Source organism: Zonotrichia albicollis, chromosome 23, assembly GCF_047830755.1.
Source record: "Zonotrichia albicollis isolate bZonAlb1 chromosome 23, bZonAlb1.hap1, whole genome shotgun sequence".
Lineage (NCBI taxonomy): Eukaryota > Metazoa > Chordata > Aves > Passeriformes > Passerellidae > Zonotrichia > Zonotrichia albicollis.
Window position 1 is genome coordinate 179,507 of NC_133841.1, and position 21,848 is coordinate 201,354.

The window sequence follows — 21,848 nt, forward strand, 5'->3', positions numbered from 1 at the left end:
CCAGGCCACTAGACCATCTAAAGAGGCCAGTGAGACCTCCCCCACGGTCTCAGAAAAACCCGCAGCTGGCAGAACATCCATCCCCGTATTGACTTCCTTTGGGGCCAGGAACTCCTCCATCTCATTCTGAGCGCCCCTGCCAGCTCCGCCCGGCCGCTCTCCTGCTCCGGGGGGCTCCTCCTCTCTTCCTCGGGCTCCTCTTCCTCCCTGGGACTTGGCTTCTCCCTGAGGCGCTCTGGAGGGAATCCGCCACCTGTGTCCCCTCCTCTTTCTGTTTGATCCATGTTCTTGTCGCCTCCGCTCCGCCAAACGAACTTTTGTTGTCTCGCCTGTGCCGCGCCTCGGCCCGACCTCTGTGTCCCCTCCCGCTCCGCCATGGCCAACCAGCCACTTTCTGTTTCTCTCTCTCTCTTTTTTTGGTTTTTCCTCCTTTTCTCCTTTTTTCCCCTCCCCTTTGGATCGCTGTTGGTTTGGTCCCCCCCTCTCTTTTCCCCCCTTTCCCCTCCCCTCCTTTTTTGGGTTTTTTTTGGTTTTTTTTCTGTTTATTTAAGAGCTCTCAGAGCTTCCCCCCACCAGCGTCCAGCCAGGAGCAGCTTCCAGCTCCCACCGGGCGGAAAACCGGGAAGCAGCGGCGGCCGAGGACACCCCCGGAACGACCCCCGGAGGGACCCCCGGAGCGAGCCCCGGAGCGGCCCCCGAGCGCCCCGGGAGCGGCGGCCGTGTCCCCGCAGGAGGAGAGCGCAGCTCCGGCCAGGGCTCGCCGGTGGGTGGCCGGCGGGGCCGAGGGCTCGGGGACACCGCGGGGCTCGGGGACATCGCGCGCCGCTGTCACCGCCTCCGCCGCCGCGTCCCCTCGAGGGGCGCCGGGGGGTCCCCGGGAGTGCCGGAGGGGCCGCAGGGCGCGGGTGTGAATTGGGGAGGGGTCCGGGATCCAGCGGGGCGCGGTGATGCCGGGGTGGGGGGCACCCGGCCGCGGCTCCGTCCCCTGCAGCGGGGCTGGGCCAGGTGTGCCCAGGTGGGCCTCAGGTGTGCCACAGGTGGGCCCAGGTAGGCCCCAGGTACACCCCAGGTGTGCCCAGGTACACTCCAGGTATGCCCCAGGTGCACCCTAGCTGTACCCACCTGTGCCCAGGTGGGCTCCAGGTGCAGCCAGCTGTGGCCAGATGTGCTCCAGGTGGGCCCAGGTGCTACACAGGTTGTGCCAGGTGTGCCCCAGGTGTACCCAGCTGTGCCCAGGTGCACTCCAGGTGTGGCCAGGTGTACCCATATGTACCCCAGGTGTGCCCAGGTGTGCCCAGGTGTGTGTGTGCGTGTGCTCTGTGTGTGCAGCACAAGATCAAATCACTCCTTCCATTCTCTGTTTCGTCCTTGGGTTGATTATTTTCGGGTTTTTTTAAATTTCAATTCCTTTTTTCTTCCTTTTCCCCCTCCTCTGGTTTTTTGTTTTGTTTTGTTTTTTTAATTTTTTTTGTATCTCGATCATTTTTGTACAGAAGAAATGAGAGCCTTTTTTTGAATAACAAAGAGAAAACACACACAAAAAAGAACAAAAAACCAAAAAAAAAGACCAAAAAAAGAAAGGAAAAAAAAAATCATGATGCAATTTCTTTGGATTGCAAAAAAAGCAACTCTTTACATTTAAGTGAAGTGTCTTAACATTTTATATTGTTTTAAAAAATATATTTACATATTATATATATATAATATACGTAATATAAATCTATATATAAATATTTAAAGAGGGGAAAAAACAAAACAAAAAAACCTTAAAAAAAAAGGAAAAAGAAGAGAAATAAATAAATCACGTCCGGTATTATTTAGGGGGTGGATTTAAAATCCCTGCTTAGGTTTAGAGCTCCTCGTGGTTCCCAGAGCGGCTTCATCGCCCTCGCGCTTTGTCCCCTCTCTCTTTGTCCCCAGGTGTCCCCAGGTGTCCCCTGGTGGCCCTGGGGACCCTCGCCCACCCCCAGTGCCAGCAGCAATAGCAGTCACTGACGCGTTTGGAATTAATTTTGTTTTTAATTAATTTCTGTTCTTGGTACCAAAGTGAATTCTCTGTAGCAAAGCCGCAGCTCCCGGGGCCGGGCGGGTGGTGGCACCTGGCGCTGTCCCCTCCCCTGCCCCGCGGTGTCACCTCCTGTCACCTTGTGTCACCCCAGGGAGGACGCTGTGACAGATCCCGAGATCTGCTGGCTGGAGGTGACAATGCCATCCCCTTGGGGACACCAAAATTGGGGGGGTGAGAATGCCACCCCTGTGGGGACACCCAGATGGGAGGTGACAATGCCATCCTCTTTTATGACACCCTCAAAAATATCATGGGGGTGATAATTGCCACCCTTGTGGTGACACGCACAGAAATAACGAGGCCGTGACAAGTGTCGCCCCCTTGTGGACACTCTCGAAAGTGTCATGGGGGGGTGGCAAGTGCCACCTCCATTGGGACACTGACATGAGGAGGTGACAATTGCCACCCTCCATGGGGACACCCCCAAAAACGACATGGGGGTGACAATTGACACCTCTCTGGGGACACATGCATGAGGTGGATGACAAGTGCCACCCCAAAATGCCACCCTCAAAAACTGATGGGGAGTGGTGACAAGTGTCGCCCCCTTGTGGACACCCTCAAAAATGTCATAGGAGGGTGACAAGTGCCACCTCCACTGGGACACCCACATGATGAGGTGACAATTGCCACCCCCCATGGGCACACTCCCAAAAATTATACTGGAGGGGGCTATCCTCAGTGTCCCCACCTTGGTGTCCCCACCTTGGTGTCCCCAAGCTGTCACCGATTTTGGGGGGCATTGTCCCTTTTCCCACCCGCACTTTATCCCCAAGCCATGCCTCCCAGCTCAGTGTCACTGGCTCAGAGCAGGGAGGTGACAGTGACAAAGCAGGGGGTGACAGCGCCAGGTGAGGGGGTGGCAGGTCCCAAGCTGTCCCCAAACTCCCCCCAGTGTCCCCTTTTCCCGGCTGGTGTCCCCGTGAGCGTGATGTCCCCGCGTGCGTGTGCGTCCGTCCCCTTCATGGCATCGTGCAAATCCCTCGCTGAAGCAAGAAGACAACAACAACAAAAAAATCAAAATTAAAAACAAAACAACTCAATTCTGGTTCAGACCAGGAAAAGCATATTTTAAAAATGATGTAAAAAAAAAGAGGAAAATGTGTAAAAATGACAAAAAAAGCCCAAACCCAAGTGCTGCCTGCATCGTGCATGTGTCGGAGGCGCCCGCTGCATGCGCTCCCCGCTTTACTCGTCTGGATGTTGTTTCAAAACAAACAAAAAAAATGTCTACGACTCTGAAAAGGACAAAAAAAAAAAGGACAAACTGAGAAGAAAAAGCGAAAAAACGCAAAAAAAAAAAGGAAAAACAAGAAATTTCTGGTTCTCCTTAGAGGCTGTTTTGGGGTTTCTACGCCATTGTGTGTCTCTCTCTCTCTCTCTCTCTTCCGCATGAATTTTCTCGTGAACTGTTTTAAAAAGGAAATAAAAGGAATAAAAAGTACAAAAAATAGTAGAAAATGGAGGAAAAAAAAGGAAAAAAAACGAAGAAAAATGTAAAAAAAAAAAGCCTCGCACAGGGGAAAAGCGGGGGAGGGGAGGGAGGGGACCCCCCCACCCTGTGCCACCCCCCCGCTGTGTCCCCCGTGTCACCGTGGATGCCATGGGTAGTTGTGTGTGACCGTTGTAATTCCCGTGACAAAAGGGTTGCTTTTTATTATTTTCCTTTTTTCCCTTTATAATTTTTCTTTTCTATCAGAGTGTCTGGCTTTAATAAAATTACCTTTTTTTTTTTTTGCCTCTTTTTCTGTCTTTTTCTGGCGATTGTCCCCCTCATTTTTACCCCCTCTCCCCAAATTTTGAGAAATTGAGAAATTTGATAAATTGAAAACTGAGAATTTTGATGGGGATGGGGCATCCCCAATTCTGTTATTTCCTCCCCACAGGCTCAGATGGGGGGTTTATCCTCTCATGGATAAACTCAGGAATAAAAATTCCCAGCACCAGGAATTTGAGGTCCCTGCTGGCCAAAGAAAAGGGAATTACCACCAACAAAACCTTGAATAACCAGTTTATTTCCAATATATAGACTGGAGGTCGGGGGGGCAAAGCAGGGGGGACTTTTTGGGTTGGTTTGGGCATTTTTTTGCAGTTTTGCAGATCCCGACGGGGCCGGGAACCTGGGTGGGAAGGGGTTTGGGTGGGACATGCAGGAGGGTTTTAAAAAGTCACCACTGGTCCAGCACGTCCCCTGCTTGGGGCTGGCCTTTCCGCTGAGCAAAACTTCTTAAAAAATCCTTATAAATCCTTTGGGATATGTTACACGGGCAGGGCCGGTATTTACAGGGGGAAATGAACAACAAAACCCCAAAAAAATCAAAAAGAAAAGAAAAACCAACGACTTTACAGCAAATATTTGCATAACGTACGAGAACGACACGGAGAGACGGTGACAGGGTGTGACACCAGGCCGCCGAGGTGGTGGCACTTGTGTCCCCGCGTGGCCAGGCCGGGGGTCCCCAAACTCCCTTCCTAAAGTGCTTCTGGCCTGGAGGGCAGGAAGGGGACAGCGATGGGGAGGGACAGGGACATCCCAGGACATGGGGGGTAAAGAGTGGCAGTGTCCCCCCTGCTGCCTGGTGTCCCCCCAGTGCCACCCCTTCCCCGGCTCCCCCTGCTCAGCAGAGCCCCCCAGGTGAGGGTGACAGCGCTTAGGTCCCCAAGGGACCCCAGCACATGGGGGGGGGGGGGTCTCTGGGATGGGACCCCCAAGGTCCTCAGGGCATGGAGAGTCCCCAGGGTCTCCAGGGCAGGGGTCTCTGACCCTGATGTCCCCAAGGTCCCCCAGAGCAAGGGTCTGTGACACCGAGATCCCCAGGGTCCCCAGCAGGTTTCTGACAAGGTACCCAGGGTCCCTCAACACAGGAGTCTGTGGCACTGAGGTCTCCAGATGTCCCCAAATGTCCCCAGTGTCCCCGTCCCAGGCGGGTCCCGGCCAGAGCAGCCGCAGCAGCGCCCAGGGAAGTGCCTGCACTTCGCTCTGCCACAGCTGGGGACAGCAGTGCCACCTCTGGGGACAGTCCCCGTGAGCCCCACGCCCCTCCTGGCACTGCCTGGGGGCTGGGGCACCGTGCGGTGGCACCGCTGCTGGTCCCCAAAACAGGGGGATGAGGTGGCTTCGTCCCCCCATGGCGCGGGGCCACCAGGACCTGTTAAATAACACCAGCGGCTCGTCCGGAGCACAATTAAATACGGGGACAAGGGGCAGTCCTTAAATTAAACACTCCTGGGGGGGTCACAGACACTGCGGGAAGCGCAGGGGCGCCGGGGGGCCGGGGCTGCCCGGGGGGCTCCTGGTGGCCGTGCCCGGGCCAGCAGTGCCAGGCGGGGCCGGGGCCGGAGCCGCAGGCCGGGCTTTGGTGGACTCCAGGCTGCTGAGCCCCGAGTCCTTGTCGCGACAGGGTCCCGGCGTCCCCTCGAGTCCCCGCGGCTCCTTCCACTCGTTGAAGTTGAGGTCCTTGAGGCCGCCGGGCACCACCACCGTGTGCCGGCGCCAGCTGCTCTTCTTGCGGCGGGTCTCGGGGGAGTGCGCCCGGCGCAGCCGCACCCCCATGTCATCGGCGGAGCCCCGCAGGTGCTGCCGGAGCTGCGACGCCCGCCCGGGGGCCGCCCAGCCCGGCTCGTCACCGCCGGCCACCGCCGCGGCGTCCCGCGGCCTGCCCAGCCTCCTGCGGGCCAGCGTGTCGCACTGGATCAGGCGGTGCGAGTTGAAGGACGGGCGGCCCGGGGGCGACTTGTCCTCGTCGCCCGTCCCCAGCCCGGCCTGGCCCGGCCGCGGCCGCGCTCCCTCGCGGCTCTCCGTGTCCGTCTCCATGTGGCTGAGCTCGCTGCGCTCGTCATCCGCCTCCTCCCCGCGGCTCCCGGCCACCGAGTGCACCTCGGAGCACAGGCTGCGGTCCATGGTGGACAGCGTGGAGTAGCCGGACACGATGGAGCGGGCGTCCGGCGCGGGCTCAGAGCCGCTGCCCGCGGGCTCGGCGGAGCATTCCCGCTCCGCCCCGGCCGGCTCGGTGCTGGTGCCGCGGGGCGCTTTGCCCGGTGTCACCGCGGGGCCCTCCTGCTCCTGCTGCCGGCCCGGGCTGTCCCTGCGCTCCGCGTCGTCGTCGGTGCTGCTCCCAACGCCTTCGGCCTCTCTCCTCTTCTTCCTCTTGCGGGCGGCGGCCGAGACGAAGGGGATGGCGAGGAGCTCCCGGTGCGGCGGCACTTTGCGCGACGGCCACGTGCCCTGGGAGTGCGGGGACAGCGGGGTCAGGGGTGGTGGCGACACAGACAGGGACGGGCTGAGTGTCCCCATCCCCGCGTGCCCACCCTGCCAGCCCCAGCCCGGGACCCTGCTCACCTTCGGTTTGGCGGAGCCGCTGCGGATGGAGCCTGGAAAGCAGAGGGGAGAGGGGGGTTAGAGGGGTCCCGGCGGGGAGGAGTGCTGGGGAGGGGTCTGGGGTCTCTTTGGGGACGCTGCTCCGTGCCCCCAAACCAGGATGGGGACATGCTGGGGCTGTCACACCGGCTGGACGCGCCACAAGGGGCTCCGGTGGTCAGGGGGGTCCCTGGCATTGGTTGCCTTACCCAGGGTGAGGAGTGGGGACAAAGGGGACACACGCAGGCACACACAGCCAGGACCCCCATAGTGGGACCCCAACCCTCCCATGGCCACGGGGCACAGAGGGGACAGGGACAGGGCACAGCCAGCCTCAGAGAGGGGCTGGGACAGGCTGGGGGGTTACGGGTAAAGAGGGGACACAGAAGGGGCACAGAGGGGACACAGAGAGGACAGGCAGCCCTGGCCCTGCTGCCGCCGTGTAAGGGACAAGGACAGGACACAGACCCTTCTCCCGCCCCGCATGCCCGGGATGGGGTTAGCAGTGCTGACAACGAGAGAGGAGGAGGCAGAAAGGGGGTGCTGACCCTCCCAGGGCATTGGGACCCCCACACCCCACAATCTGAGGGCTCTGGGACACCCCACACCCATCCCTGCAGTGGGGTGCCACCACAGGCACTGGCCAGGGAGAAGCAGAGTGAGAAGGATTTGGAGCTCCCCTGCTGGTGTTGGGGACCCTGGGGACAGTGCCAGGCAGGACAGCGTCCCCTCCCCTCCCGGTGTCCCCCTGCTCCCCCTCTCTCGTGTCCCGCCAAGGGTTAGTGCGTGAGCAATGCACCCGGGATCAGACTGTACCCGCTCTAGCTCTCGAGGAGATCCTCTGGAGGAGGAAGAGGAGGAGGAGGAGGAAGAGGACAGCACAGAGAAGTTCAAGGAAAGAACGTAAGAAATCAGTCCAACGTCAAAGGCTCCCATCTCCAGGTGTGGCAGCGCGGGCAGGGGCGGGGGTCCCGTGGGGTGGGCGCTGCCCTGAGGGACAAGGAGTGGCCACCGGAGAGAAGGGGGACGGGACAGGGTGGGCAGGGGCTCCTCGGGCATCCCAGGGCTGTTCCCAATTTTGGAGAGGAGGGAGAAGGGATGTCCCATCCAGCACACACAGATTGGCCATGGCTGTGCCCACAGATGTGGGCAGAGGGGCACAGAGAGTCGGGAGGGGCACTCTGGGGTGCCAGGAGTGCAGGGGACAATGTCACAGGTGCCACCCCTCACCTGCGGCATCACCGGGTGCTGCCGTCCTGCCGATGTTGGGCAGCAGGTACTCGATGTTGGGCACAGACTGAGCCTCCTTCTCATCCACGGGGGTCTGCAGGGGCAAAACAGGGATCAGGGCACTGCCAAGAGCCCCCCAGCTCGCACCTGGGGATCTGCACCCCCCTGAGCCACTGGAGACCCCCCGAGCGGGGACAGGACTCACCTTCTCACCCTTGTCCTCCTTGTCACTGAAGAACCAGTCTGACTGTGGGGAGACAGGGGAGGGGTCAGGAGCTCCATCCCCATTTTTGGGGTGCAGATCCCGCCCCCCTGCCCAGCCAGGGGTTCCACTCACGTGCTGGATGAGGGTCTCCACGATCTTATAGCGGTCAGGCATGTGTGTCACCATGTCGGTCATGTTGTCCTCGGATGTTCGCACCAGCGTGGGGCCGAACACCAGCGCCAGGTTCCGGGGCTCCATCTGCACCCAGAGCCAGCTCAGAGCTGCAGCCCATCCCGGGCCAGGGGGCTCCAGGTGGGGCAGGAGATTACCAGGGAGGGGGGATCCGTACCTTGTTCTTCTCCGAGTGGTCAGCGATGGTCTTCAGGTGACCCACCAGGAATTTGAGTGTCTCATAGTAGTGGCCCGGCAGGTCCCGGATCTGTGGGGACATACTGGGTCACCCCTCTGCCCGCTGTCCCCACCCAGGGGGAGCTCCAGGGCAGTGTCCCCACCAAAGCCCCTGTGCCATGTCCCTACCAGCTTCCGCAGCGTCCTCATCCTCTCGCTGGCATCTTCGATCCGGTTGGCTTCGATAAAGTCATTGTATTTATCTAAAAGTGGCACATGAGAGTGTCAGAGCAGGGTGGAGGGGACAGGCCACCACCCCCACAGTCAGGGACCCCAGGATGAACCCTCTGCAGATACTGGGGAAGGGTCTCAGTGCTGGTCCCACTGCAGGGCAAGGAGGGACAAGGACAAGTGGCCTTGGTGACAGGGGGCCTGCATTGTCCCCTGCCATGGGTGACTGTGTCACTGGGTCTGGGGACCTGTCCCCAACACAGGGGGATGGGGTTTGGGGCTCTGGCGGCCCCAGGGGACAGGGACTCACCATCGGTGAAGAGGGGCTCAGGCAGCTTTCGGAAGAAGGATTTCAGGAGGCTGCTGATGACGTTCAGGTCCTGCCACCGCTGCGAGGGACAGAAGAGGCTGCTCAGAGTGACAGCCAGGGACACCGAGGGGACAGCGGGATGAAGTCCCCAAACCAGGCACAGCCCCGGCGACAGAAGCGTCCCCAGGATGTCACCGGCAGCGCTGGCAGCGACCGCTAGGCGGCGCCACCACTCCAGGGGATGGAAACTGGAATGGAGGCGACAGGGACAATGGGGCAGGGATGGTGGGACAAGGACAGTGGGGACAGGGATAATGGGGACAGGGATAACGGGGACAGGGATGATGGGTCAGGGACAGTGGGGACAGGGACAGTGGGGACAGGGATGGTGGGACAAGGACAGTGGGGACAGGGATAACGGGGACAGGGACAATGGGACAGGGATAATGGGACAGAGATAATGGGGACAGGGATGATGGGACAGGGACAATGGGGACAGGGATAACGGGGACAGGGATGATGGGGACAGGGATGGTGGGATAGGGATAACCGGACAGGAATGATGGGGACAAGGATAATGGAGACAGTGATGATGATGGGGACAGGGTTGACACTGACGGGACTGGGATAATGGGGGCAAGGATGATGACAGAAAGAATGATAATGATGGGGATAAGGATGATGCCAGAGACAGGGATGATGGGACAGGATGATGACAGGGACAAGGATGTTATGGGGACACAGGGGTGATGACAGGAACATGGATGATAACAAGGACAGGGATGATGATGGGGACAGGCATGATGAGGACAGGGATGGTGGGGACAAGGATGTTGATGGGGACAGAATTGATGATGGGACAAGGATGATGACAGAAACATGGATGATAACAAGGACAGGGATGATGACGGGGACAGAGATGATGACACAGAGCAGGAGAGCATTCCAGAGGCATGATAGGGATGGGGAGAAGGATGGGGCCAGGCATGGGGACAGTCACCTGCCCTGCCCTCACCTCGTCCTGCAGGTTGATCTCGGTGGCTCCCTTGTTGAGCTGCTCCTGCAGGCTGGACACCACCGCGTTGTTGCCGGGCACGCGGTAGATGCCCATGTACTCCAGCCCCCGGTCCTCCACCACCTTGCAGCACGCTTCCACGATCAGGGGCACGTTCTGCAGGGACAGGGACGGGCTCAGGGTGTGCCAGGCCTGTGCAGAGTCCCCGAGGGCTGGCAGTGGTGGCACAGCCCTACCTTGTTGTCCGGGGCAGGCTGACAATCCTCCAGCCTCACGCCAAAGGCACGCGGGGCAGATTTCTTGTTCTTCTTCATGATGTTGATGCCCCACGGGGCTTTTTGGGAGCTGCTTTCATCTGGGGTGGGGGGAAAAACCCACAGGATCACTTGGGGTAAATGGGAAGAGCAGCCCTGTGGGGATGAGCACCACAGCAGCCCTGAGGGACACAAAGCACCCCGGGTTTGTCTTTCTGGGGTGTCCCACGCACCTTTCGTGACAGCGGCATCCTGCCGGGGGGACCGGGGCGCGCTGGTTCCCGTCTGCTTCAGGAACTCGGCTCGGATCCCCAGCCCACGAGGGCCCTTGGGCGACGAGTCGGGCTTGGCGCCCGCAGGGCTGCAGGGAGAGCAGGGAGAGCTCAGGTGGGGCACAGCCAGGGGCACCAGCCCGGCACAAAAACTCCCTGTGAGCATTGCCAGCACCACTCCCAGGCTCCCCAGCATCCTACAGAGAGCCTGGGCAGCACCAGGCTGCTCCAACCCTCATTACAAGTGCCAGGTGCCACTCTGGCTGACCCCAGGCCACGCCGGGCGCAGGCGGCTCTTCCATCACTGCCCCATCCAGGGAGCTGCCGGCTTTGCTCCGTCACACCAGGGTGACCAACGCCCCGGGGCTCTCGGTGCCCACCACCCCGGTCCGTACCTCACTTTCCGGTAGTCGTTTAACTTCTTGCTGATAAGGGCTTGGCTGGCAAAACCGGGGTCCTGGGGAGGCAGAGAGAAGAGGGGAAGGGAGAGCTTGAGCAGCGTGTCCACCGGACACCCCCGGGCAAGTCCACACTGTGCCGGGTGCCGGGCAGGGCCGGGCAGCACCAGGCAAGGGCAGCACCAGGTCCCCGCTGCCCCGGGACAGCCCCGCTGCTGTCCATTGCTTCAGGCCACGGACCGGGGTCCGAGCTGGACACAGGTGTGTCCTTCCACAGCATGCACAACTCCGCCGACCCGCGCTGACCATGCACACCTCTGTCTGCACTGTACAGCCTCCATGGGCACAGAGCCATCCCTAAAGGATGCTCCCCACAGCACCACAGTGCCAGATCTGCCCAGTCAACTCCGGATGTTCCAGCCTTGGAGCACTGGTTCTGACCCAGCAGCACCATCCAGTTCTAACCCAGCAGCACTGTCTGGTTCTAAACAAGAGCAGCACTGTCCGGTTCCAGCCCAGCAGCACCATTTGGTTCTGACCCTGTCAGCACTGTCTGGTTCCAACCTAGCAGCATCATCCAGTTCCGACCCGGCAGCACCATCCAGTTCTGACCTAGCAGCACTGTCTGGTTCTAACCAGACAGTTCCAACCTTGGAGCACCATCCAAACCAGTAGCACCATCCGTTTCTGACCCGGCAGCACCATCCCCACCGAGCCCCCTGTGCCCTCCAGCACGGGGCTGTACCACAGACAGCCAGAGACCGCTCCGAGCTCAACGCATCTCCAAGGCCGGAGCCAAGCCAGCGTGACCACGGCCACCAAACCGAGTCACTGAGCCACCGTGACACTGACACCGCGACACTGCAGCCAGCCCAGCGCCAGCACGGCCATCCCAGGGATCCACCACTGGAACCAGAGCAGCCCCAGAGCAGCTCTGCCCATCTCACACCCGAGCAACCTCACAGCCACGGGGTGCCCAGGGAGGGCTCAGCCTCGGCAGCACCACACGGGCACCGTGCCCCTCTCTCCATGAACAGAGCCACGTCAAACCAGGCAGAGCCACGTCAAACCACAACAGGTGACACCAAGGAGAGGTCACACCACAGCAGGGACAGGTCACCATGGCACAGCCACATCACACCATGGCACAGCCAAGTCGCACCATGGAACAGCTGCATCACACCTCACCAAAGCCAGGCCACACCCTGGCACAGCCACGTCGCACCATGGCACAGCCATGTCACACCTCACCAAGGCCAGGACGCACCCTGGCAGAGCCACACCAGACCTTGGCAGAGCCACGCAGGCTCCTCTGCCATCGCACACCCAAACACCGACACGGCGGATGTGGCGCCAGCCCTGCCTGCAGAGCCATGGCCCCTCTGCTGAGCATCCCGCGCACCCTGCCCCACTGAGGCCATGGGGCCACACTCTTCTTGGGAGCCACGAGCCCCCACGCACCCCTGGGAGCACGGCGCGGGCCTGGCCGTGGCCTGGGGAAGCAGCACAAGGCAAAGAGCCGGAGAGAGCCGAGGCGGTTAGTGCCGGGAGAGCCAGAGGCAGCCGGGAGCCCCATGTGGCTCTCACCTCGCCCTCAGCCTTGCTGTTCTCCCTGATGACTTTGATCCAGGCCAGCATGTCTTCCCGATCCTCTGCCTGAAAGAGATATTCACAGAAGTCAGCGGTCGTCAGGCGGAAGACGTGCTTCCTCTTGGTCTCGCTGTAGGAGATGTCCACCAGGCACGCTTGGATGCTGATCGGCGGCTCCTCCTCACCTGGGGCCGGGGCGCAGGTCACCGCCTCCCGCCTGTCCTTGCACAGGTACAGCGAGTGGGTGCGCAGCACGGCGAAGACGCGCTTCCACTGCCGGATGCCTCCCCCGACCTTCTGCGGGGAGAAGGGATGGAGTGCCGGCCTCAGGGAGCGGCCCGCGGGGCCACGGGGCTCCGGGCTGGGGGCAGAGCCCGCCTACCTTCCCCTTTTTGGTGAGGATCTGCTTGCAGTGGAGCCAACCCTCCTTCCTCACGGCGCTGAACGGCACGTCCGAGAGGTCGGAGGTCGAGTGTCTTTTGGAACGGGCATCTTCCGACGTGCCCAGGCTGTCCAGAGACTGCGAGGGGCAGGAGGGAGGTGTTGAGTGAGGCCATGGGCACCCCCTGCTCCACCAGGGAACCCCCCGTGGTTTCAGGGCAGCCCCCAGGGCGGCACTCACCCCATCGGTGAAGAAGCTCCTCAGCATGCGGAGGCTGGGGACCCGGCTGGGCATCCTCCTGGGGGGAGAGAGCCCCCGTCAGCGGGAGGGGTGGGAGCTGGGGGCGGTGGGAGCGGGAGGGGGCTCCAGCCCTACCTTAGGATCTTCCCCTCGTCCCGAAATGCGTTCAGACCGTCGTCGCAGGACTTGGAGCGCTCGGTGGTGATGGCCAGCAGGTAGGAGGAGCGGCGGCCGGCCTTGATGCTGCCTGCGGTGCGGAGGGGGCAAACCCGCCCTACTGAGCCTGGGGGTGCCAGGCAGGGCTCTGGGGCAGGGGCTGCTCCCCCTCGAGGTTCCCAGGGTGGTGCCCCCTCCCCAGCACTTACTGCAGTCCTGGGAGTAGTGCCGGGACAGGGCAAAGGCGAAGGTGGGCGACGCGGGGCTGGTGGCCATGGCGGGCGCCGAGTTCATGGCGCTGGACACCACCGAGGAGGCCGGGACATGCTTGGCCTTCAGGTCGATGCTGGGGCTGGTGGGTTCGTCTGTGAGGGAGGTGGGCAGTGTCAGAGGGGGGGTTGGGACAGGAGAACTCCCTGCCCCCACCTCAGAGCAGGGCAGGAACGTGCAGGGCTCCAGTTCACACCAGTGAGGGGAACCAGCAGCCGGGCAGGGGGTGAAGAATGAGAGGGAGGGGTGAGTGTGCTCAAACCCAAACTGTGGCACCACATCACCAACCCCGGGCCTGCTTGGGGACAGAAAATCCAGAGGGGTGCAGGACACTGTGGGGTGTGGGGCACTATGGGGTGCAGGGCATTGTGAGGTGCCAGGCATTGAAGGCACTGCTGGCCCTTCCCATCTCCACACTGGCCACAGATGGATGCTCTGGACTCCTAATCCCCAAACGTGCCCTCCCTGGCACGGGACCTCCTAAATCCCTTCCTGGAGGTGACCAGCGAGCCCTGCACTCACCGATGAAGGGGATGGATGCCAGCGAGTCCTCGGGGGCCGCCAGGGGAGCCACTCGCCGGCCCGGCCGCTCACTGCCCGGCCTGTCCCCTCTGCCCGCGGCCCCGGCGGGGTCACAAATGTCCGTCTCCTTCACCCCCTCGGAGAACACAAAGTTCATCTGCCGCAGCGGCGCGGGCACCTTGCGGCCCGTGGGCGGCTTCTGCCGCAGCACCACCTCCTCCCGGCGCTCCTCCAGCTGCTCGGACACGCGGCCGCCCTCCGGCCGCGGCTCCCGGGGCGCGCTGGTCATGGCCGGAGCGGCTGCTGGGGGGCTGGCAGGGCTGACTACGCTGTCCCTGAGCGGGGCCACGGCCCGCTGCGCGATGCTGAAGGTGGGCAGCCCCCCGAAGGTGGGGTCGCGGCAGGACAGGGCGTGCAGCAGCCCCGTGCGCCGCTGGAAGGAAGGGCTGTAGCTGCGGTAGCCGATGTAGCCCGAGTCATCCGCGCTCGGCAGGTTGGGCTGCGACGGGTGCTTCTGCACCGGCTCCCGCGATGAGGAGGAGGAGGAGGAGGAGGAAGCAGCGAAGGAGCCGGGCGGGATGGGCTGCCCGGCGGCGGCGGTGGCAGCGACAGCGGCCCGGCAGAGCCTCTCGGGCGGCCACGCGGAGCGGTCGAGGTGCGAGGCCAGCAGGGCGCCGGGCTCCAGCGCCTCCATGGAGCGCCCGTACCTGCCCAGGTAGTGGTCGGAGCGGGCGCGGGGGGCCCAGGCCTCACGGCTGGGCTGCAGCAGGGTGTCATGCGAGGCGCTGTGGGGCCAGCCCCGCGGGGCCGCGGGCCCGGAGCCGCCCAGGCGGTCATGGGACACGCTGCGGTAGCGGGGCATGGCGTGCCGCCGCTCCTCCGAGGTGCTGCGCCGCGGCTCCTGGCTGCAGAACCAGCGCGACAGCGCCTGCTGGCACTCCTGGCGGCCGGGCACACGCTGGGCACCCGACACATCCCGGGGCGGCCGCCCGGTGCCCTCCTTGAAGCCGCAGTGAGTCCGGTGCTCCGGGAGGTGCTTGGGGACGCCATAGCAGGAGGCGCTGGCGGGGGACATCCCGTAGCGGTCGGGCACGGAGGGTGCGGCGTTGGCGGGGCAGGCGGGGCGGGAGAAGGAGCCGGGGTGCCCGTGGGGTGCTACGGGGCGCGGGGCAGGACCCCCGGGCTGCGGCTCCTCGGGGCGGTGCGCGGGGCTGCCGCCGGGGTCGCTGCGGGCGCCCAGCGGGGACGAGGGACCGGTGGTGGCCGAGCGGGGGGCGCGGGGGTCCGGCGGCTGGCCCGGGGCGGGCTCGGCACCCCGGGCCTGGAAGGGGTACGTTTTCCGTGGGTAGCAGATGGGAGGGGGCTCGGGGATGCTCTGAGCCCCCCCGGAGTACGGCTCGTTGCCCTTCAGGTAGGCATCCTGGGAATAGGCCTGGGCAGAGGGGGACAGAGGGTCAGGGAGGGGGGACAGGGTCACAGTGTTCCACACGCCCACCATAGGGATGCTCTCTGCATCCCCCAACCCCTGAGCAAGCCTCCCGTGGGGTCAGCTGGGCTCGATGCAGCCCCCCACACCCATCCCACTTTCCCACGGGGTCCCCCCGGCTCCGAGCAGAGCTGGCAGCAGTGGCAGTCCTTCCTCTGTCCCCTCCCCTCCTTCCTAAAATACCCCGGCACGACAATTCCCACTCACAGCCATCCCAGCTCACTTTTCACGTGTCCCTGACTCCACACCAGGGGACTCCCAGAGCTCAGAGCAGGCACAGGTGGGGACCACCCTGCAAAACCCCCCAGCCCTATGGGAAGGGGTCTCCCAGGCTGGGAACAAGCAGTGAGTGACTCAAAAAGCCACCGAATATCCAAGCTGGGATGGGAGAGGCATCAGGAGGAGCCCCAAACTCAGGCCATGCTGCCAGGACCACTGTCACCCCCAGATGCTGGCGTACTCATGGCAGAGCCACTTGAGGGAGAGGGTCCAAGAATAAGTCAGCCCTGGAAACCTGGGACAATTCATCCTCCAGCTGTGCCTGAGGGTGCTCCCCCAAAATCACATGGCCCATCTGCCCTGTTCCTGCCCCAGTACCCCCAGTTCTGCACCCGTTGCTCCTCCAGGGATGCTGGGGGGGACCCCTGTCCCCAAGTGTCCCCAAGTGTCCCCAAGTGTCCCCAAGGCACCTGGCCAGCAAACTCACCAGCTGGAGGATGTCCTCGTCCTTGGGCATGATGGAGAGCTCCAGCACATCATCACTGCAGGACAGGGGACAGAGAGGTCAGTCCCACCTGTCCCCAAGCTCACACCTGGCTGGATCCCCCACGATATGAATGTCCTTGTCCCCACACAATGGTGACTGTCCCTGGTCACCCAAGCACCTCAGGGCCCCTGTCATCCCAGTGGCACCCAGAGCCTGCTGTGACGTGTCCCCACGCTGTCACCTCCCCTCCCAGGAAGGGCGCTCACCTGTTCTGGATCAGGGCGATCACCTGCGAGTAGGTTTTCCCGATGATGCTCTCCCCGTTCACCTTGACCAGCCGGTCACCTGCAGAGCCCGGGAAGGGGACAGTGTCACCACGAGGGAGTGGTGGCACCTGGATGTCCCCACGGTCACCCAGGGCAGGGTTTGAGCAGAGTTTTTACCGGATCCCATGTGGCAAAGGGAGCAAAGGGGGACCCCAAACCCAGGAGAACCCCAGGGGACCCCAAGGCTGCTCTGAGCACCCCAGGACCAGAGCGAGCAGAGCGCTCTCAGAAACAGAGGAAAGAGGTAGAAAAGAGCAGGAACGCCAGAAAAAGAGCAGAATAAGCAAGAAATTCCCGGGCAGAGGAGGCGGAGCAGGCGGAGCATTCCCGGGATCCCGCGAGCAGCCGGGAGCCGCCCCCGGCTCACCCGTGCGCAGCCCCGCCTGGTGCGCCGGCCCGTCCTCCCGCACGTTCTTCACGAAGATCGTGTCCATGGGCTCCAGGCGGCTCCGGGCGGGACCTGCTCCGCGGGGACAGCGTGTCAGGGAGCTGCCACCACAGCCAGCATGCTCCCGAGGCGGGGGAGTCACCTCCTGTCCCCCCCAGAGTCACCTCCTGTCCCTGCCCAGTCACCTCCTGTCCTGTCCCTCCCCAGATCCCCGGCCCCGCCACCCCCGAGAGCCGAAGCCACCGGGCGCTGCCAGGCGGGCGCGGTGCCCACCGGGGATCCAAAATCCCCCCCCGGAGCGAGGTCGGGGCCCCCCAGCCCGGCTGGATACCGGGTGCCCGGTCTGGCAAAGCCGCCCGGGCAGCGCGGCCCCGGCGCCGTGTCACCGCGCCAGCGCCGATCCGTTCTGACACCTTCACATTCGCTCACGTCACCCTGAGCCTCCGGGAGGAGACAGCGGCGCCGTGTCCCTGTCCCCAAACACCCCGCGCTAGCCCGGGGCCGGTGCTGGCCACGCCACAGCCCCTCCGGGTGTGACATCCCGCAAAGCTCCCGGGGGTTGGGGACACCGAGCCATCACCGGTGCCAGGAGCCACCAAGCCGCCACCAAAGCCCGGCGTGGCTTCATCGCCAGCTGATATTTAGGACTGTGGTGACAACAGCAAAATCCGCTGCGACCTGTGACAGCTGCGTCACCCCCCTCTCCCCTGTGCCACCCTGTGCCGCTGTCCCCAGGGTCCCCACGCCAATGCTCACCTGCTCGGTTCCCATTCTCCTCCTCCTGCCAAAAACAAAAAGAGAAAAGCATTGATTTGGTGGCGGGGCCGTGACCAGAGGACCGGAGGGGACAGGGGGTGGCAGCCTCGTCCCTCTGCCCTCCGCCGCCCCCGGCTAAAATTACCGCCTGACACCGGATCCGCGGGACCCGCGCAGCCCCCCGCACCCAGCTGCCGCCCTGGGGCCGGGTTTGGGGCAGGGCAGCGGGAAGGGGCCCTGCCAGCCCTGGGGTGGCATCTGACCCTTCACCCCGGGCCACCGGGGAGAGCCCAACCCCTGCCGTGGGGTTCCAGGGGGGGATCCGTCCCATCCTGGATGAATCCTCATTCCTGTCCATCCCTGCAGCCTCCCAGCGCCAGGGCTGCGGTGGGCACTGATCTGTGCCGGGGGTGGTAATAGTGCCAAATCCCTGCCCTTTTAACCCAAAACTCCCCGTGGGGAGCCTCAGCAAAGCCACACTGCCCGGGCAGGGGGTGCCAGGTTGGGGTGGGGCACAGGGTGGGTCTCAGGTCCCCCCAAGGAGGGGTCTGGGCACCTGGAAGGGAAATTCCCATTTTCCATGCCCGGCTGGGAGCACAGGCCTGGCCACAGCCCCCAGCCGGTGGGGACACTGCCCTGGTGTCACCAAAGTTCCATGGCCACCCAGAGGGTGCCAGGAGGGCACCAGTGTGCGACATTGCCGGCGACAAGGAGCAGCACCTGCACCCAAGGAACGGCCACATCCCACGGCCACAGCGAGAGCGTGGGGCCGCCGAGAGCCCCTGCGGGCACGGACTCAGCCCCTCCCTGCCCGTCCTCGTCCTGTGGCATCCCAGAGCCCTTCCCGGCCCCGCGGGCACCCCAGAGCCCCTCCCGGCCCCGAGGCGATCCCGGCGGCCCCGCTTCCAGCGCGATGAGCGCGGCGAGCGCGGCTCCCGGTCCCCTCCCTGCTGAGTCAAGCCACCGAAACTCAGCCCCCGGAGCTGGCGGGGTGCCGGTCCCCGCGGCTGCTGCTGCTGCTGCTGAGCCGGCCCCACCGCGCCCTGCCCCGCCGGCGCTGCGCCGGGAGCTATTCCCAGCCTCTTCCCAAGAGCATCTCCAGCTCCCTGCGCTGATCCGGCTCCATTCCACCTGGCCCCGGGTGCTGCCGCCCAGGCAGGGCTCAGCCCGGTGCCCAGAGGGGCAGGAGCAATCTTTAGGAAGCAGAGGAGAGGTGGGAGCGGGTTTGGAGGAGCTTCAGGCCGTTCCCATGACAAATCTCCCCAGAGTCACGCAGGCGGGGATGGGGCCACGCTCCGGGCGCAGGAAGGCAGGAAGGGGCTGGAGAGGCAGAGTGAGGAGCCTGGGAAGTGCCGGAGGTGCCGGAGGATGGCGAGCGGGGATTCCGGAGAGTCGATTCTCCCCACCCTGTGACTCACTTCCCACGGCACTTTCCTGTCTGCCAGCGCCCAGGCCGTGGGGCAGCCGGGGCCGTGGGGCAGCTGTGGGGCTCCAGGGGTGATGGGATGGTCCAGGGATCTGCCCAGTCTGGAGCAGGGAAAGGGATGTGTGGGACTACACAGATCCCGGATTATCCTCTCTCGTCATCCACAGGAAATGGGGAGAGAAAGGGGTTCTGAATTCCAGAACTCCAGGAGTTTGGAGCTGGTTCATGCCTCGGGGTGTGGAGGGCTCTCCATCCACGCTGGAAGCTGCTGCTGGGGGGCTCCATGAGATCTCTCCATCCTCGAGAGAAAGGCACTGCCCAGATTGGGCTCAGAGGTGCCAAGCCAGGGCCGTGTCCATCCAAAAGACGTCAGCCAAAAGGGTGGGTGACCAAAACAAGATCCCAGGGCAGGTCCAGTTGGAAGATCCCCACCAACAGTCAGGAAAGTGGGAACCAAAAATCCGCCAGCCCTGGTTGGCCCCGGGGACTCCGAGGAGCCTTTTCCTGCCATTCCCAGCAATGCCACAGCTGCTGTTGGGAGCTGAGAGATCCTCTCCATCCCCACAAACAATCCCACATCCCAAAACACTCTGAGATGTCTCCAGAGGTGCTGCTTGCCCAGAGCTCATTTTCCAGCAGCTCCAGCAGCCCCACGGGCTCCTCCATGCCAGGGTGGGATCCCCATGGGGGGATGATCACCAGGAATCCCAACAGAGCAGGCAATGGAGGCTGCACTCCTCTCCCCCTGCCCACCCCCAGCCCTCATCCTGCCCCCACCACCTCCCCCTGCAGCACCCCCGGGATGGATCCCGGCCCTACCTTGGCCGAGTGCACGGCCGACTCCGGAGGATACACGATGAAGTGGCGCAGGGTGAAGCCGAAGCCGCCCTGGGGGCTCTTGCGCAGCGCCACCGTCCTGGGCCCCACCCAGGGGAAGGACCCCCCCTCGGGGGGCGCGTTGGCGTTCGGGGACACACCATCTCTCCGGGCCGGCGTCGGCTGCTGGGACAAAGACAAGGTGTCACCCCCATGTGCTCCTGAGCCCCGCGATGGGGCTGAGCTCTGCCCAAAGAGCTGCTCCGTTCCCAATCCCCCCAATCCCTAATCCCAGCCCCCCACCAGTGAATTCCAGCCTTCCCCCACCCTGACTCCTCCTGTGGGGCCTTTGGGAAGGAGATGAATGGAAGGGAAATCAAAATAAATGAGCAGTGCCTGGGGGTCTGGATGGGACCCAGGACGGGATGTGGCACTTGGGGACAAAAGGCCCTCGATGCCACAGCAACAACCTCGGGCAAAGGCGGAAAGAGCCATCCAGGAGGTGGTGGGATGAGTGAGGCTTCCCAAAACGGGGCAGGGACCTGGCAGGGGACACTGCCCAGTGCAGCGCCAAGAGGATGTGGCTCCATCCCACAGCTCCCAGCGCCAGTGCTGGGACAGGGAATGGGGCTGTGGCACAGCTGGAGCAACCACGGGCACATCTCCTGGCACCGAGGAGCAGCCAGAGTGCCAACACCTGGGGTGAACTCCTGGGTTTCGAATTCCAGGAGCTTGGAGTTCAGGATGGATGGGTTTGGGAGGGCTCAGCACGGCCCCAGCGAGGGCCGGGGCTGCTCCCCATGGCTGCACATCTGGCAGCACATCTGGCTGGGGTGGGAGCAGCTCCAGGGCCGAGGGGAGCAGAAAGCACTGTCTGATGTCCTGGCACCACCCAGCTCTGCCAAATCCAGGGAAACTGGGAATGTGGGAGCAGGAGGGACAGGCAGGGATCCAGAGGGATCCACAGGGACCCTGCCCAAGCCCTGGCTCCTTCCCCGCTGCCGGAGTCAGCCCATACTGGGGTGAGGGTGTTAAAATTCAGGGGCTGTCTGGGTGGAAGCGATGGATGGGAGGGGACGGGGACAAGGGACACAAAGGGACAAGGCACAAAAAGCCTTTGTGTGTGCCTGTGCTGAGTGGGCCTTTTCGCTGCCGGTGGGGAGATCAGACGCAGGGCCGGGCTGTGCCCCCTGTCCAGCACGTCCTGCACGGAGTCCAGGTGCCCACGGGGGTCTTGTCCCCCTGGGAACGGGGTCCCTGTGCCGAGCACACACCTCTGCCACTGCCTTGATCCCCTCCAAAAATCGGCTGCCCCCAAAACCACACAGAACCACCACGGGAGAGCCACAAAACCCCTCTGCCAGCACCACAACCCCTCCCACCCCACCAATCCCAGGGGGTGACCCCAACCCAGCTGGCAACGGGCGCCCCCCGCTCCCGGGGGACCCCATCCCGCGGCCCCGGCAGCATCCCGGCGGCGCCCGGCCCATCTGCGCCCTCCTTTGTGCCGGCCCCGGCTCGCCGGATTATTTTTAAGCTGACAGCTGAATGTGCCCCGCTGATGGTAACCGGCACGGACAGGCCCGGCAGCAGCGAGGGCTGCCGACACCAACGGCCCGCGGGGACAGGGACGTGTCCCCGTGTCACGGCCGTGCAGGCGGCTCCAGCTCAGGGACGTGTCCCCAGGTGTGAGGTGACCGTTCTGCCTGGCTGCTGTGCCTCAGTTTCCCTCTCCACTACCCTGATTTGGAGGTTTTTAGGCTTCAAAGCCTGCAGTTGTGGCCTTGGGCAGCCACCCAGTGCTGGCTGAGATGCTCCAGCTCCCACAGACAGTTTGTCACCTCAGCCGTTTGTCCTCAGAGCCCTGTCCCTCCTCCCAAATTTCTGGCTCGGTTTTAGCCTCGCCCCTGGTTCCTGCCGTGCTCCCCCAGCTGCGTCCTCAGGACGCAGGAGCCCCAAATCCCCCTCCCACGAGCGCTGCAGGGATGGGGGCACCCCTCCATCATCCTGTGACATCCCGACAACCCCAGCTGGGTGACCCCAATCCCTGTGAGCTCCTCCACCCCCCAGCACAGGTGTCACCAAGCCCCTGTCCC

The 21,848-nt window shown here is 63.3% G+C and overlaps 2 protein-coding genes across 13 annotated transcripts in view; one reads left to right on the top strand and one right to left on the bottom strand.

Annotated features, from left to right (window-relative positions):
- Positions 1 to 3,802, top strand: part of SRCIN1 (SRC kinase signaling inhibitor 1) — a 59,576-nt gene extending 55,774 nt beyond the window's left edge. For 2 of the 4 annotated variants that reach the window (XM_074557599.1, XM_074557600.1), the window contains one exon: positions 552 to 3,802. In XM_074557599.1, the coding sequence (XP_074413700.1) occupies positions 552 to 911 (360 nt within the window). In that variant the 3' untranslated portion in view covers positions 912 to 3,802. Of the gene's footprint in view, positions 1 to 4 lie in introns of all 4 variants that reach the window. The other 2 variants (XM_074557601.1, XM_074557602.1) reach the window with 1 other exon arrangement.
- ARHGAP23 (Rho GTPase activating protein 23) overlaps positions 2,986 to 21,848 on the bottom strand; it is a 34,112-nt gene continuing 15,249 nt past the window's right edge. For 4 of the 9 annotated variants that reach the window (XM_074557585.1, XM_074557583.1, XM_074557578.1 and 1 more), the window contains exons 2-24: positions 19,756 to 19,938; positions 17,511 to 17,535; positions 16,734 to 16,826; positions 16,307 to 16,385; positions 16,041 to 16,095; positions 13,849 to 15,280; positions 13,266 to 13,421; positions 13,036 to 13,147; positions 12,901 to 12,958; positions 12,661 to 12,798; positions 12,276 to 12,575; positions 10,686 to 10,747; positions 10,252 to 10,379; positions 10,001 to 10,119; positions 9,765 to 9,920; positions 8,750 to 8,828; positions 8,398 to 8,471; positions 8,210 to 8,299; positions 7,993 to 8,118; positions 7,861 to 7,902; positions 7,656 to 7,749; positions 6,408 to 6,439; positions 2,986 to 6,293 (exon numbers count right to left, since the gene is read on the bottom strand). In XM_074557585.1, the coding sequence (XP_074413686.1) occupies positions 5,304 to 6,293; positions 6,408 to 6,439; positions 7,656 to 7,749; positions 7,861 to 7,902; positions 7,993 to 8,118; positions 8,210 to 8,299; positions 8,398 to 8,471; positions 8,750 to 8,828; positions 9,765 to 9,920; positions 10,001 to 10,119; positions 10,252 to 10,379; positions 10,686 to 10,747; positions 12,276 to 12,575; positions 12,661 to 12,798; positions 12,901 to 12,958; positions 13,036 to 13,147; positions 13,266 to 13,421; positions 13,849 to 15,280; positions 16,041 to 16,095; positions 16,307 to 16,385; positions 16,734 to 16,826; positions 17,511 to 17,535; positions 19,756 to 19,938 (4,623 nt within the window). In that variant the 3' untranslated portion in view covers positions 2,986 to 5,303. The remainder of the gene's footprint in view (positions 6,294 to 6,407; positions 6,440 to 7,655; positions 7,750 to 7,860; positions 7,903 to 7,992; positions 8,119 to 8,209; positions 8,300 to 8,397; positions 8,472 to 8,749; positions 8,829 to 9,764; positions 9,921 to 10,000; positions 10,120 to 10,251; positions 10,380 to 10,685; positions 10,748 to 12,275; positions 12,576 to 12,660; positions 12,799 to 12,900; positions 12,959 to 13,035; positions 13,148 to 13,265; positions 13,422 to 13,848; positions 15,281 to 16,040; positions 16,096 to 16,306; positions 16,386 to 16,733; positions 16,827 to 17,510; positions 17,536 to 19,755; positions 19,939 to 21,848) is intronic. The other 5 variants (XM_074557586.1, XM_074557584.1, XM_074557579.1 and 2 more) reach the window with 2 other exon arrangements.